Source organism: Cornus florida, unplaced genomic scaffold (assembly GCF_030987335.1).
Source record: "Cornus florida cultivar Cherokee Brave unplaced genomic scaffold, ASM3098733v1 CherokeeBrave_3.0.0_Hap2_Chr08, whole genome shotgun sequence".
NCBI classification, from domain to species: domain Eukaryota; kingdom Viridiplantae; phylum Streptophyta; class Magnoliopsida; order Cornales; family Cornaceae; genus Cornus; species Cornus florida.
Window position 1 is genome coordinate 50,663,741 of NW_026775578.1, and position 16,743 is coordinate 50,680,483.

The 16,743-nt window shown below is 34.5% G+C and overlaps 1 protein-coding gene and 1 non-coding gene across 3 annotated transcripts; both read left to right on the plus strand.

Annotated features, from left to right (window-relative positions):
- The first annotated feature begins 3,626 nt into the window (after nt 1-3,626).
- On the plus strand, nt 3,627-15,038 carry LOC132271699 (peter Pan-like protein). Of its 2 annotated transcripts, none has more exons than XM_059773151.1 (9): nt 3,627-3,791; nt 5,098-5,162; nt 6,001-6,183; nt 7,334-7,564; nt 8,175-8,267; nt 8,348-8,535; nt 13,231-13,424; nt 14,316-14,466; nt 14,688-15,038. In XM_059773151.1, the coding sequence occupies exons 2-8, from the start codon at nt 5,145-5,147 to the stop codon at nt 14,429-14,431; spliced, it is 1,023 nt and encodes a 340-aa protein (XP_059629134.1). In that variant the 5' UTR covers nt 3,627-3,791; nt 5,098-5,144; the 3' UTR covers nt 14,432-14,466; nt 14,688-15,038. The 2 variants fall into 2 exon arrangements, with proteins under 2 accessions (XP_059629134.1, XP_059629135.1); XM_059773152.1 differs by having other exon boundaries at nt 6,004-6,183.
- Nucleotides 11,169-11,255, plus strand: LOC132272275 (small nucleolar RNA Z221/R21b). Its single transcript, XR_009470018.1, has one exon. It is a non-coding gene; the product is annotated as a small nucleolar RNA Z221/R21b (small nucleolar RNA).
- Nucleotides 15,039-16,743: the final 1,705 nt, after the last annotated feature.

Genomic DNA, 16,743 nt, shown 5'->3' on the forward strand with positions numbered 1-16,743 from the left:
ATCACTGCATTGAATTGCAAGATGAGAGAATGGGAATCTTCAAAAACCTAGTTGGTAGAGTGCCCAGCTCCCTAAGCATAGGTATGCCTATGTAACCCCGTGTTCAAGTCCCTCATTTCCCTCCCTGCTAGGATAAAAAAATAAAAAAAAAAAAAAAAAAAAAAAAAAAAAAATTAACATCTTGAAGTTGTTCAAGAACAAATTTGAATGTGGAACCAAAATCGAAAGAGAAAACCAAATAGGCATAAGAATATTTGTCATGTTAAAGAATGAACATAGAGGTTGGAATATGAGAGAAATTAAAGCTTACACCATGGATGTTGCATAGCACTAAATTGTGTCTGGCCTGCGATATTATCAAAGTCTGTATGGTCTAGTGGTATCTCTTCTACGTTATAGTGAAAGGTCAGAGTTCGAGTCCCATAAGAACGGGTTCGTAAGTTTCTTGACAATGAAAAAAAGGAAGAAGTAACACGCCTGCAAATCCTGCAATTATACTTCCACGTATTCTTAAACCCAACAACACACAACATGTTTGAAGTTCTGTTTTATTTTCACAAATCCAACTGAGAAAACCTATGAGACAAACTTTTATCCTTAAATAAATGTTGAACACACAAAAACAAAGGTATGGTAATTAAATATTTAAATCAAAGACTCAGAATTGATTTTTGCTAGGTGTAAATAATTTTTTGAAAGGAACATGTGAGTACCAACTCAGAAAAGAAAAATTCAATCAAAGATAACTACTGTCCCTATATATATAGGATCGAGTTTAAAATAGGATTAGAGTGGAACTCATTCAACTAAAAAATGGCTAAAATATGTGAAGTTATCAAACACCCATCAAAAACAACCAACCAGCCTGAACTTTTCTCTTTCTTTTTTTGGTTAATAAGGTTTTTTATTAAGCAAGGCTTAGACTTAAGAGGCAATGTTTTGGTGAAGCATGGTTCACACAAAAAAATTATTTTGGAAGACATTATTTCGACATGAAAACAAAGAAACTAGCAGACAGAAACGTTGTTGCGTATGTCGGAAGGGTGAAGCCTCAGATCATTGTTACACCATTATAGGACAACAACTAGTAGTGCAGGTAATTCTCAGTGTTTCAGACCTTGTGTTGCAGTGAGCATCCATTGAGCTAGACAAGGTCAGTATCAATGAGTTGGTTCGCTAACTACGTTTGCAAAGATGAACATGTACTCGTATGGACACAAAAATGAATACGTCGCCAGCTAGCCTGTCATACATACATACATACATATATATATATATACACACACACACACACACACGAGTAAAACATAATCAAATTTTACCAATTTGAAATGATGGCCTACTAGTGAACATGGAGGGTACAATTTCATTAATGTACCCTGGTAAAGGGAACAAAAACATTCTCTTGTACTATCTCTAGAGCTATCATCACCCTTTGCATCATTGTCTCAGCCAAACATTACTACTACAAAGCAAATGCTGTTCGATTGAATTCTTGTGATTGTGCTTGCTTGGAGCAGAAAAGCAGGATGAAGCTATCCGGTTTTGAGGTTGGTCATGAACCTCAAATTTGCATGTGCTTGTGTATAAGATGAGCAATAATGTCACTTTCGCGCCTTCACTAATTTTTAAAGTAACGGAAAAGAGGAAAACCTTTTTCGTGACTTTTCAATGTCTCGTGATTGGAATTTTTTATTATAAGAATAGCAGTGATAGAGAGCATTGAGACTAGACACATTCGACCAAATTTATGTAAGTAAAAGATGAACTTAATTATAGTTAATTCTATGCATTAGTTTGAATAATAAACACACATATAGAGTGAGATATACATAGAAACATAGGGTCTGTTTGGTTTATAACTCCGAGAACAGTTTTCTGAACATAAAATTAAAAATACCAAACTATACAAAAAAACTCTACTTGGTTCAGTTTTTTGAAAACTCAGTTATAAAAAAATCTGTTTTCAGATAACTGTCTTTTATAATTTTTTGAAAACAGTTTTCTGTTTCTAAATTCTTGAAATTGTTTTCATAATTACAAATTAAGCAAACTCATAACTTTTAAAACTAGTTTTTCAAGATTAATGAAAGAGGTTTTTTTAGAGATCGATAGTGTCACGAGGATTTGTTACCCCAAAGAATTATGGGTAGTATATGATTGAGCTTGAGTGCACCAATTTAGTTTGAACTTGAACATGATCAAGTTCTTGTTTGAGGTGCTACCACTGCTTGATGGGACATTTTGGGTTTTCGCGATGATGACATTCTTGGCTATGTCCTTGATTGTCGGACGGCCATTGATGCCAACAAGATGGAGTTTTCAAGATTTTGACGTAGAAGAAAGAGATCAGAGCTAGGAGGCCACTCAAACATATTCAAATTTGTATTCATGTTCGAAAATTTAGGAAAGATAAATATTCAATTTTATTAATTATATAAAAATTGGTACAATTCTACGTGGCCAATTCTTTACAGAAAAGAATCTTTCTCTAATCAAGTCTGTTTGAGATATCCAGCTACAAGAGTTGCAAATTAAAGAGCTCTACTCAGCTTCACACACACACACACACACACACAATTAAAGAGAAGTGGAGTTATGCTGCCAACAATTACAATCTTCGCAGGAGGCAAATATAGTGGGTTTTTAAGGCCCAAAATAGAGGGCAAATCATAGAGGGTTTGAGTTTGAAGACCCAAAACTTGGTAGGGGTGAGTTTAAATATAGTGAATTTTAGTCAAAACTTTGTAGAGGCATGACATCTTTTTGAGACGGAGATAGTAGATAAAAATAATAAATAAATAAATAATTCAGCAGGAATGCCCCCATGGCCCCACTAGCCAGCCGTAGGTCCATGATATATATATATATATAAAACAGTGTAGAAAATTGGTTGTGATCAACAGAAAATTATTTTAGATAGTTACATCGGTTCGATTTGGTTCAGTTTTAACTTTTACAAAATCATTAGCAACAATTTGTTTCTACTTTATCTTATAATCCAAATCAAACCGGATCCTGTGAAGCAAAATTATAGAAAAGTCAACAGAGAAGCTCCGTTTTAAGAGCTTAATATGGAGAAAGATGCTTTATAAAATTTTTTTTGAGAGAAATTGTTGATCAAGTCAAAGGGCTTTGACGTAATGGTATAATCTTTCTATATTCAAAGAGGAGGGGGAGGGATTTGAGTCTGGGCATGGATAAAAGGTATGTTTGCTTTACCATTCAGAAAAAAATAAAAATAAAAAAAAAAATAAAATCCAATCCCATTTGGAGGGAGAATATATTCAATGTATCTGGTGTACCGGACCATCACAACCGTCCATATTCACACGTACACTAAACGAATGACTGTGATGTGTCTAGTAAGACCGCATTGAATATCTTCTCCATTCGGAGGTCTTGAGAATCATCAGCCTGTAAAGCCCACAATCAGTTTTCCATCTGGCAAACTACATACAAATGGTCCAGAGTATCTCTATATCAGTTTTTAGATCGTGTAGAAATTCCAGTGACCAGCCAATCTGGCCCATTTCTACTGACTAAAGGCCCAAAACCTCTATTTTAAGAAACGGTGGACCGCCGGTTCGACATACTATAAATATGGCCATTTCACGGGTCGGTCAAACCGGTTGGTCTTTTTATGTTAAAAATTAGGTAAACTTTCAAGACTCTTTTCTCACTCGTTCTCAGCCTCCATTAGTCCGACAGCCGGCGATTGGACTGCCTTCCCGGCGTCTCACGCCGACAACTGGCGACCAGCATATCAGACCAAGGCCCCTAATCACTAGGTTTCTCTCTCTCTCTCTCTCTCTCTCTCTATATATATATATATATATATATATATATATATATCCTTTTTATGCAATTATCTGCGACTGTGCAAGCTCTACTCATTTAATTTGATTTTATTCTCTGATTATTTCTTTATATCGTCATTCTTTGAGGTGAGATTAGTGGAGGTGTTATTGTGCGTAAGACATTGCAAAAAAATCTGCTTTTATATCAGTTGATCACCTGGGGTGTTCTTTCATACATTGATTCTGTTATTTTGTGGGTTTTTATTGCTTTTCCATATTGCTTTTATGGGCATTTGCTTGATTCTCTGTATTGGTACTGCACATGATGGAACTGCTAATTTTGGAATGGGGTTAGTAGATGGGTTTTATATTCACGACAAGTATTAAAAATCAGTTGTCACAATATGAAACCCCAGGCATGTGATGACTGCTTCTGTATTTTCTGTTATCTTCAAATTGAGCTCCATTCCTACTGTCAACTTAAGCTCACACGCATCTCTTTCTCTCTGTGGGTGTGTGTGCCCGCCCGTGTCTCTTTGATTGACATTGGTAGCTACTATGATGATAATGAATTTTGTTCTAATAATATTTAAATCTGATATTTTTATTAAATTTTGTGTTCGTTTTTTATATATATGTATGCCTCAGTGAAGGCATGGGTGTGTGAGTACCAACTAAGAAAAAAAAAATTGTTGTCCTGCACAAGTTTGATGAATTTCACCAAGGGATACTTGTTTTTTAACCTTCTTTTTTTTTTTTTTTTCCTTTTTTCTTTTTTAATATGCAAATACGGTATGTGTTGAACATGTCTGCCACATCAAAAAGTAATCTAAGTTGAACATGTCTGCCATATTTATATGAGAACAGAAGTTTTTTAAGCAGATATACCATCTTTTTAGCCTCGTCTACTTGTTTAATATCATTGCTATTACTACCATCCTAAAAAAGTTGGACTGATATACATGACTATACGATGAGTGTTTTTGATAGATGAGAAGTTTTCAACCCAAGCGCCTGTCTCATAGTGGTTAAAGATTACCACCAAACCATGATGATTTCATTACATTAAAAAACGCGTTATGCTTTCCACTTGCTTATTAAAAGATAAATAATGACTAAATAAAAAAGGTACCTGGTTTTGGATAAGAATCAGTATCCTTTCATTTGCATTTCTTCAAATAATAAAATGGTAGTTTTGGCTTCTAATTAGATGATTATTTTATTGCAATGATTTGATGTTTATTGAATAGATCTCATCCTCTTTTATGTGTGTTACTAATTATGTGTTTATATGCAGTTTGATTCGAAAACAAGCGATCGGACAACAATATATCCTTTGAAGAGATGGCTCGATTTCGAAATGTAAGCAGTTGATATACTCCGTTATGGTTTCACCCTTAATTGCTTGGAGAGATGAATGTGGAAAATAAAATAAATTTTATATTTGTTTTACTGAAAACAAAAAGAAAAAGGAAGCTTTTGTTGTTCTTTTTTGTGTTCATTACATTCTCCACCAAATAAAGCTAAACTTAAGTCATTTCAACTCAATAGGACTTTACCCTAAATATTGAAGGTTGTCTACGTGAATTCTATTTTGCAATTCAATCTAAGACCATAAATTCAGTTGAACCACACATTGTCATATCCTATGTTACGTGGACTTGGGTAGGTGTGTTGGGTGCGCCAGTGCGGTATGTATTAAAGCATTAGACTTATCAAATTCTCAAATAGGACACAGGACCCTGCTAACTATCCGTATTATCTCATATTTATATTTTATTTTATACAGACTAATAATTTTTATTTTTTTATTTTTTATTTATATATGTTGTATAGTGCTTAATATGCCTTTCTTTCGTTTTGAAGTAATAATATAATAAAATCGAATCTTTGGATATGTTTGGACAGATGCCTCATACCCAAACTCGAATATTGTGTGTCTGATATGGGTACTTTAGAGTCTATGTAACATAGGTCATATCTGTTCCTACTATCTCAATTTGTGTGGAGTTTGATCTTTTTTCCCTCCTAGCATTACGTTCAATATACTTGTTATTCAATATCCATCTAATCTCCTTTGGGTATAATACTATTCTTAATCTTGGCTTTGCTTCCTATATATTTCTTATTCAATTTAAGCTTCCCTAAGATATCTATGTATTTGTGTTGCCTTTTAATTATTTTATGTGAATTGAATCAGAAGAAGAAAAAGGCATTTGTTAAGCCGGTTGTGAAGAAGAACCAGCCAAGTGTTGATCACATAACAGGTGACAAAATCCCGAAAAGCTTTGTGTTTTCGAGAGGTAAGTTGCCTAGTGCTCTCAGGCAACTGCAGATGGATTTGAGAAAGTTGATGCTTCCCCACACTGCTCTCAAGCTCAAGGTAAACCATTTATTAGTTCATTCGATTTAGCTATACTCATGGTCTTATACATGTACTTTCTGTATGCAATCATATTGTGCAAAAGTGGCTAAAGCAACTTTAGTTGATTTTTGAAGAAAAATGTCACTTCTAACTAACATATAAGTTGTCATAATTTGGAAAATCCAATCTCAATTTAACAAATTTTAGCTCCAATGAGTTAAATGATGTTTGATAAAACTGAAAATTAACCGAGACATGTTACTACTGAAGGTGTAGGGGTACTCCTAATATGTAGGATTGAATATTCAACTTTATACTTGTAAATTTGAAGTTAGTTTTAAAATAATCTTTCACTTAGCGCATTTAGCATTCAATGGGAAGTCAAGTTTCTTTGACTTGAGTTTGGACCTCTTTGTAATTGAAAATTACTTCCTAAAAGTTAACTTTGTGTTTCCTATTGCACTTTATGGAAAAAAAACACTAAAAGCTCAGGTTTAAGCATTTAATTGCCTAGTCAAAAAACACCTTAGACTTAATTATTCAGTCTTTTTTTTTTTTTTTTTTTAAAAAAAAGAAGAGATGATTAGTCAGAACAAGACGTGTCTAACAATCAGGGAGAAAATGAAGTTTATGCTGTCCTTTTGGTTCTAACTCATCCTATAGTTTTTCCCTTCTGCGTTGTGAGTTTATTAGATTTTGCAAAATTAAATATTAAGAAAGATATTTTAAATAGGGAGTGTATTCATTTTTATTTTTTGGTTGTGAAATCTTTGTTTTGGTGTGTGATAATGTTAATATAATCAGGTTTGTACGTTGGTATTATTTTCAAGTAAAGCAATTGCTAAATGTCCTAGAAAAGTTTTGAGGATTCAAATCAGACATTTCAATTAGAACTGCAGGGTAGACATGAAGGGGAAGTACTGAATCTAAACGGCTTCCTTTTTTAAATAATTTCCAACCCTTTTCTATTTATTTTTTCTGGAAAACAAAGCGGAGTAGTTCTCACTGTAACTTGTGTTTTATTCTATTAATAGCCTAAAAATAGTGGGAACACGGTCCTTTTAGTTTACATGTAGGTCTTTTTATTTGGCTGCTATACTGTATTTTTTATGCCATTAGTACTCTGATTAGCTAAGTTGATACTTGTTTAATTGGTTTACACTTGCAGGAAAAGAAGAGGAATAATCTCAAAGACTTCTTGAATGTTGCAGGTCCCATGGGTGTTACGCATTTCCTCATATTATCAAAAACTGAAAGTGCACCATACTTGAGGGTTGCCAGGACGCCACAAGGCCCAACTCTTAGTTTTAAAATACATGAGTACTCATTGGCTGTTGATATTGCTCAATCTCAGCTGCGTCCTAGATGTCCTCAAGATCTTTTAAAAAATTCACCATTGGTAATTTACTAAAAAGCAAATACTTGATGTGCACATGCACATACACCACATGCATTTTCTCCTTACAGGTGCATATTTATGTATTACCAGCAAACCTTGAACAAGAATTTGGTCACTATATGTAATTTCCAGATGGAATACCAAGTCATGCGTATTAATGGTGCTTTGGACATGCCATTTGCTAAGTTATACTTCTGAAAGCTTTTAATTGAGTGGCATTATGATTAATTGGTCACAAGCACACAAATTTGATATGCTTCTGGATTCTTAGTGATATTCTTTTTTACCATTTGATGGAATGTCTTGGTTCCAGATGCTAGTGTAACATGATCATGATAATCTGTTGCTGTAGGTGAACCCCTAATTGCAGCCCAATGACCGGTAGGTTCAGGGTCTCCTTTGCATTTACATGACACCCGTGTATTAAATTTCTGATGTTATATACTTCTACGTAGAGAGGGCAAAAAATACAAATGACTGACTATATATTTAACTCATGAATGATGTGCAATTGGGAATTGGAGGTGACTAATTATGGAAATTGTGAATTTTCATGTTATTCACGTGATATTTTTGTACCCGCTTTGATTCTTGAATTGAAATTTGGCAGATTGTCCTTTCTGGTTTTGGCACTGGGGAGCAACATCTAAAACTCACAACTATTATGTTTCAGAACATTTTCCCAGCCATTGATATTAACACGGTGAGTGCAGAAACAATGTCAATCAATTGTTGATGTCAACTCAGTTATTGCTTTTCCTCTTAATGTTTCACATGTTACAGGTCAAACTTCCTTCATGCCAGCGAATCGTTTTGCTTAATTATAACAAGGAGACAAAGCTTATTGATTTTCGACATTATTCCATCAGATTACAGCCCGTTGGTGTCTCGCGCAGAATCAGGAAATTTGTGCAGAACCATCAAGTTCCTGATTTAAGAAGTCTTCAGGATGTGAGTGACTTTGTCACAAAGTATGTATTCCTCTCATTCTTATTTTATTTTGGAAAAAGAGGGTAAATTACTCCGACCACCCCTTAGGTTTGCCTTATTTATCCACTGATTAAAGTTTTTGAAAAATAACTCTAACACCCTGTCAGAGTTAATATCAGTTAAAACGGTTAACGAAGGTGATAAATATACCAAACTATCCTTACCTTTATTATATTACAAGATGTCATCATTGTTGATGTAAGCACAATAAATTGATTTTACTAATTTACCCTCAACTACTAATCATTCATCTTTCTCACCCTACCTCCATCTGCAATCGAACCTCTTTCCACCACCGCCCCCTCTATCCACCCCATCACCACTAATTCCCACCGCCCACTGCACCCCCACCAAACCCCTCCAAAACTCACCATCATAATTTCCCCCCTCCTTCCACCCCTCTTCCCACCATCCAAAGGTGTGCTTATCATAACTCCTTTCCGGTAAGTGCGCATGTAGTGTTTTGTGGCCATTGCTTCGTTCTAGAGAGAGCAAGTAAAGATTGCATTCAGAAAGAAAGACACCACAGATTTGTGGCTCTGTTCTTTCGACACAAACAAAGAAGCCTTGGAATTGTAGAATTTTAGAGAGTGGGTATGTTTGTGTTTATCCCTGGAAAGACAAAGAGGGGTTTTACTTAATTTGTTTGAAGCTTTTTTTAAAATGTTGTTCAAGCCAATCATTAAAGTCTTCTTTGGAACTATCAAAGCTCTATTTATCCCATTTAAAAGTATAATCTAACACGCTTGCACACACACACTAGCACAGCCAAGCCCCCAAAAAGTTTTTTAGCTTCACCAATGACCTATGTTACATGGACTCAGTTATGTGCATTGGGTGCGGGGGCATGTATCCACGCGTTGGACTTGTCGAATCTCTAAATGAAAAGACACATCGACCATTGCTAAATATCCATGTTGGTTAATATTTTTATTGTGTTCTGGAGTAAAATAATGTCTTTATGTAACGTAGTGTTCAATATAGGCATTTCAGTCATTTTGAAAGCAATAGAATAATAAAATTGAATTATTGGACAATTATTTAGGTGCATCTCCAACTGAAAGTGTTGGACACATATCCAATACCAATGTCCAAGAAATGTGTGTTGGACATGGGTACTTCGCCTACTTTTGAAGAGTCCCATGTAAGATAGCCGACAACAAAAAAACAATGTTGCCATCATTATACGGACCTCCTCCAAATCCTCATCCTCTTCTTGCTTCACCATACCCAGACCTGTTTTTTTTGAAACCCATGAAAATTGGTAAGCGTACCAATTAAGATCTCTGGTTTAATGGGATTTAAGCAAAACCAATAAGAAATTTGATCGATTGGAGCAATTTGCAGAGGGGTGTTGGTGGTCGAATGTGGAGGCGGTTGAGAGAGAGAGAGAGAGTGGGGCAAACCTCCACTGCTCCATGTTAAAAAAAGGTTGCAATCATCGTAATAACCCAGGAAGTGGATCAGGTGGCTAGTGTTGCTACACTTCCGGCAAGGCCATTAATTTTGATCGGAAGAATCTGCTATGCCAATTACAAGTCATAGAGTTTATTTGCAGCAAGCTAGAGATAGCAGATATCTTTAATGAATGTTTTAATTTCAATTATTTTTAGGTAAATTGCACTAACCTTCCCTGCGGTTTGGCCTAATTACACACGGAATCAAACTTATGCATTTTGTTGCACTGACTTCCCTTGGGCAAGATGGACATTAAATTTTAGAGTGATTTTACCATTTTACCCCGATTTTTTATTGATAAAAATGAAGAAATATCAAGTGTATAAAATTACCAGTTTGCCCACGTATAAAAAAGCACTTTTTTTCCCTTCTTCCCTCTCTTCCTTTTCTCTCTCTCCACCTATGGCCATTACTCACTCCACCTCCTCCCACCAGAAACTCTCAATTTGAAGATTTAAAATAAACGGTGCCGGTGGGGACAAAATTTGACGGGCTTGGTGAGCTCGGCTTTCTTGGAGAGATCTTCCTACGCTGCTTCCTGCTCCGTGGTAGTCACTGTCGTCGGAATTGCCTATAGAATCATAGATATTTTTCCACAGCATATTCATCCTCTTATTAAAAAACAACCCAAGTTTGTAGATGATCTAATAGGTGCCGATATTATATTTAGGAAACTAATTGAAATTGTTAATTTTTGGTCACAAGCTTATAACACAAGTATTATAACATTCAAAAGAATTTAAACAGTTTGCTTGGACCAGGACAACAATCTTGACAATCTATGTAGAGAAAAATCCGCTGTGATAACTGACATAATTGATGATTAATCCATGCTCGCGTATTCTTATGGAAAACATCTTGTTAAGAAAATGTATGTTATCAACATTTGTATACTTGGCTTGCTTCATTAGTAGGCCATAATCATCAGCTAACCGTTAGTTTGAAAGATGTATGCAAGAATTTTTAATAATCTTGCGATGCTTCTCTAGTGCACCAATTGAGTCGTATAGGCTCCTCTAGCCTCATCTCTTAGATAAAAAATCTGAAGTTTGACTAACAGTGGAAAAGTTTGGACTCCAAATCCTTGGTTACAATTGTGCAATCTCTAGAGATGTCAAAGTATCTATCTCTTGAGGTTTGGCCAATCATGTCCTATGGGTTGTGATGAGGAGTGAAGAAAGTCATGCACCACTCTGATTTTATTAGTGGTGATAAACTTCTTGTACCCATTTTATCTAAGCCCTTCGGTTCCTTATTTTTTCACAGATCAAAATTATTTTCTATATTATTGTTATTCATTATATAGTTTCAAGTTAAAAAATATGATGCTTTCTATATCTACGCATGAATTTCATATGAAGAGGAAGGAACCAAGTGATGGTGGTTTCTCTTTAAGAAGAAAGACCAAACCATGATGCGGACCGTACAGCAAATGCTTCTGGGGATACACTTTGGTTTCTGATGGTTCCCTTCCTTTTTCTTTTTCTTTTTTTGTATTTGGGAATTATATTATTTTTTATTTATTTATTAATATTGATAAATAACATTTTGCTATATTATATATATATATATGTAGCATTGCTATGACTAGAGCTCATGGTGAGCTTAGATTTGACGGATGCGAGTCTGTTTCCTGAGTGTTCCAATCTACATGTTTAATCATCCAATTTAAATTGAGATATTCCTCTGTTTTTCTACATAGAAATTGAAATCCATATGAAAACCAATTTCAAGAATCTATTAAATCGATTAAAAAAATTAAATAAAACAAGGTGAAAATAAGAAAAATAAAAAATTGATGAACATTCCTCTGTTTTTCTATATATATATGTAGTGTTTTTTTTTTGTAGTGGTGGTGGTGGCGGCGGGTGGGTAGGTGGAGAGGGAAGGGTATTTTTGTCCATTAAAATAAGATTTTTTTTGGTAATTTGATGATACTAGGGTAATAGCGTCTTTTTCTTTTGGTTCATAGATATTTTGGTCATTGCTACCAATTTTTCTGACGTCACTAGCTAAACTTTAGTCGGAAGGGTTATATGTCACAATGGAGCAAACCGCAGGGGAGTATGGTGCAAGCAAAATGCGTAAGTTTGATGCCTTGTGTAATTAGGCCAAACCTTAGGGGAGGTCAATGTTATTTACCCTTTATGTTTTCAGCTGAATAAATTTTATTATGTATATTTTATATAATTTGATAAATTAGATATATTAAATAATATAGTATTAAAAATTAAAAAATTAAATATATTAATGATTATATTTGTTATTAAAGTGATAAAAATGTAGGTATTTTTATCCAAAATATTATGGTCCAAGTGGTCATTTCATATGATTAATAAGGTTAGTTTTGTCGTTTTGCACACACGAGGGCATTTCTGGTGTTTTAATTTACTTCTTTAACTGATTTTTAACTTAGCTAATAGTAGTCGACTAAACTTCAGGGGAGGTTTGCCAATTTTTTTCACTAGTTTAAGCCATGGGTAATTTAAGCAAACCTCAAGGGTGGTCCGGGTAATTTAAGCAAACCTCAAGAATGTTAATGAAAGTGAATGATTGTTTCAATAGAAATCTATTGCATGTGTGATACTGTGGTTAAGTTTTTATTTCACAGTTATTCTTGTCGTTTGTCACCTCAACTTAAATTTGTTGATTGATTCACATGTTTTTTTACCCACTTATTTATGGATCATATGTGGAGGTCAAATTATTGTAGCTTTATTGATTTATTAGATTTGTTTTTCTATTAATTAGATGATGGCAGAAGAATAATTGTCATCTGCATTCATATTGTTAGTATTGAAACATTTTAATCGACCTTGAACCTGAATCAGAGTTTTAAACTCGGTTTTTTTTTTTTTTTTTCATCTGCTTTTATATATAATAGTTTTCATGATCATTAAAGGTATTCTTAAGAGGGAATCAAAATTAGTTCAGGTAGCTTAAACTTATCAAATAACATATCAAACATATGTTAGATTTTGGATCTTGAATGTCAATCTTTCTACTTTGGTTTCTAGTCTGGTTACCTGTATACAAAAAATGCTAGACGAAAAAGAAGAAAAGGAAAAAAGTGTTAAGTACAGAAAAGAAAATATGATCTTATGATACTTTATTCAAGTGTATTATCTAAATTTACTCTCTTTTCTTTTCAATATATATATATATATATATAGATAGATAGATAGATATATATTAACTTTCTTTTTTTATTCCTGGAGGGCTGGTTATGGATCAGAAAGTGAAGCAGATGATGAAGCGGCAACTGTAAGTCTAGCAAGTGATCTTGGTAGAGTTAACAGAGCTTCAACAAAAAGTGCTGTCAAGCTTCAAGAGATTGGACCTAGGATGACTCTTCAACTCACCAAAATTGAGGAAGGATTGTGTTCTGGTGGAGTCATATTTAGCGAGTATGGTATGTCATCTTGCATATAATTTACCTTCTTTTGCTTTGGTGGAAAGCACAAAATGATTATAATGGAATCCTCTGAGATTGTGAATATCCTTAGCACCATTTGTTAAGATCAGTGATGAGCCATCATGGAAAGCTGATCCTTCCACCATATTTTATAGTTGTCCATTCGATATAATGGTTGCTTTGAATAGACGTTCGAACTTTAATGTAAATTTACATAGTTTAATGTCAATGTTGCTCTGTTTTTTTTATTATTAATCTCCACAAGGGTCTTGGAAGGCTTCATCCAATATAGGCTACTATCCTCCATTTTTTCCTTGTGATTCTAGCTTACAAAATGAATTGCATCGGGTTGCTATTTGCCTTGCCTATAAAACTCTATTTCTCACTTCCTCCTTTGCTTTGGTAAGAAAGATTAACCTTGTTGATCCACTTAATGATTGATTCTAATCTCTTCAACTACCTTTCCTCCCAACGTCAAATTGTCCTTATGTCCTCCCACAACATACTCTTTAGTTACCCCACTATCTACCAGTTGGTTCCATGGATCAAAAATAAACCTTACTCGAGTGGGAAATAACCCCATCTAGCTCATTTCGCCCAACCTACACAGAACCTTACCCAGTTTTTTTCGCCCACACCCCTCTAGCTCTGTTGCTTCTTACCATATTTGTCTCATGCTATGGGGTGAAACGATAATATACAGTAGATTGATTTTTCAACTTCATTGACCATCATAAACTGCGATTTTGGAGTGCCTAAAATGTGCCAATTCCTTTATGCATTGGTACATGCATGCACATGTGGAGGCCCCGTCACAACTAAAACTTTTACATTGCATTGTGATCTTTATATAATCTTCCTCTTATTGGCCTCAATTTTTCCTTTCAGGAAATAGTGGTGAGAAAAAGAAACCGGAAACTCAGGAAGAGGAAGAGGAAGAGGAAGAGGAAGAGGGAGAGGAAGAGGATGAGGATGAGGATGCCGAAGATATGGAGGAAGACTAGCCTCTTTGCTAACTTTCAAAATCAATTAGAAGATGGTACTTCCCGCACTGAAAACACTTGTATGATGGTTTTTTAATGATTTGGGTCTACCACATACTCATCTCTCTTTTGGGGTACAGCACTACCGGAAATATAGTGCCCATCTGATGAGATTATAATTTCGTCATCAAAAAATTAACAAGCTCAATATGCTTCCTATTTTGTTTTTGTTTTGCTTTATTGGAGAATGAGATGTAGATTTTTCTCTGTTAAACAGATGAGAATGGATATTATGCCAGAGGAAAGAGAGTTTTTAAGTCCTTTGGTCCCAAGATGCAGAATTGGTAGTGGTGCTGGCCATTAAAACAATTCAGGTATAAGCAAGCAAACTTGTCTTGTTCTTGGAAGATTGAATGACTCTGTGTACCATTTCAACAGAGAGATGATCTAATTATATTTCTTCAAAAAAATTTGTATTTCTTCAAACACTATAGGAACGTGTTTGGGACACTTTTCAAATTAGTGATTTCATTCAAGATGAAATGGATTGAATGATTAGTGATTAAATGAGCAAAATACTATTTTTTTTATATATTTAATAATATATTCTTGACATATTTCTGTTGTATTTGTGTTCTATATATATATATATATATATATATATATATTTTAGATTTGTTATATTGTGGCGTTCATATGGTTTGACTCTGCAGATGCCTCACTCAGTTACTAATCTAATTTCTAATGCTTCTTACTTTTAAAAAAAAATTAATAATATGGCTGGGCTCTTGCCCATTTTTTTGTTTGTAAATGCCCTTGGGCCAACGCTTATCTTGTGCCTCTGTTCCATTTTTGGGCCTGTAGAGTTTAAATTCTTGTATAAATACAATTAACTTTACCTCTCAAATAAAAAGTAATAATAATTATAAATAAAAATAAGAAGTTGCAAAATCCACCTCCAACTATTCAAAAGTCTCATTGGGTGAGTTGGTGGTGGCCAAGTGGTACACTGGTAGGGCACACTCCCCTTGTGGTGTTTAGAGCCGGGTTTCGACTCACCTCACCCCCCCCTTCCCTCACTCCTTGTGGGTAAAAAAAAAAAAAAAAAAGAGACAATCAAAACTCTCAATTATTTTTTTGTTTATCTGGAAAAATTAGAGGGAGGGAGGATTCGAACACGAGGTCATCCGGTTGGGAATTTTGGGTACTCTGTCAACTAGACTGCTGGGTAATAACTAAATGGGTAAATTCCTGTGATTCGCAGACCTAGCCCAGCTGTATAGAAATTAGCCCAAGGACCATAAAATCAGAAATAAAAGGATCAAATAGTCAATTCGGTAAAAATGAAAAGCCTCAAATAATCAGGCCTGCCCAATAAATGGGTCGGTAATAGAAACCTTCAAAAAGAAAATAAAAATAATAATGTGGGATTTCATCTTCTCTAATAACTGTTCATCCTAATGGTTGCTCGTGTGGATCTAATAATCACTGTATAAGGATGTCTCTCGCATGGTACGCTCTTATCCCAAATCTATTGAACAAAATAATAATAATAATTAATTACCAAATTTGCCCAATTTGACCTACATTTGGAGTCGGGAAGGTTCAGAGTGCTCCACTATATATAAATTGAATGTCTAAGTATAATCCTAAACATATTGTAGATGTAATTTTTTTTATAAAAGAAAATTAATATATAATAAAATATTTAACAATTATGAATAACAAAAAACATAAAAAAAAATAATGAAATGAACAAAAATACAACTAAAAAAATAACTTAACATTTTGTCTTTAAGAGTTGGGTGGTGTTACAAGGGAGAGTTGTTCCACATCGGATCCGGATGGAAAGTGACATAGGTATAAATGGGTGGGTATGCAGTACTACCTAACAGCTTAAGCTTTTGGGTAAATGGACAAGTGTTCACTCGTTACAGTTGATATCAGAGGCAGACCTAATCATTGATCCAGTGTCACGCCAAGCGTCCGGTCCGGAGGGCTTCCGAATCTTCACCCAAGGTAGGTAGGGTGGTCCGATCGCAACAACGGCATTACGCGGGTTCGGGTGTGAAAAAATGTTACAAAAAAAGACTTGTCTCACATCGAATTCGGATAAAAAGTGACATAAGTACGTATACAACACTATTCAACATATTAAATTTTTAGATAAAAAAACAAGCGTTCACCTGTAACATGTGGCCATTTACGCAAGTTTAGCTTTCGACCTTACTTACATAATTTCACATGCCTAATAATGTAATAAAAATACGCAAGCTTAATATTTGACCCTAATTGTGCACGACATGATTATTTATCTAGGCTTGACCTAAAAG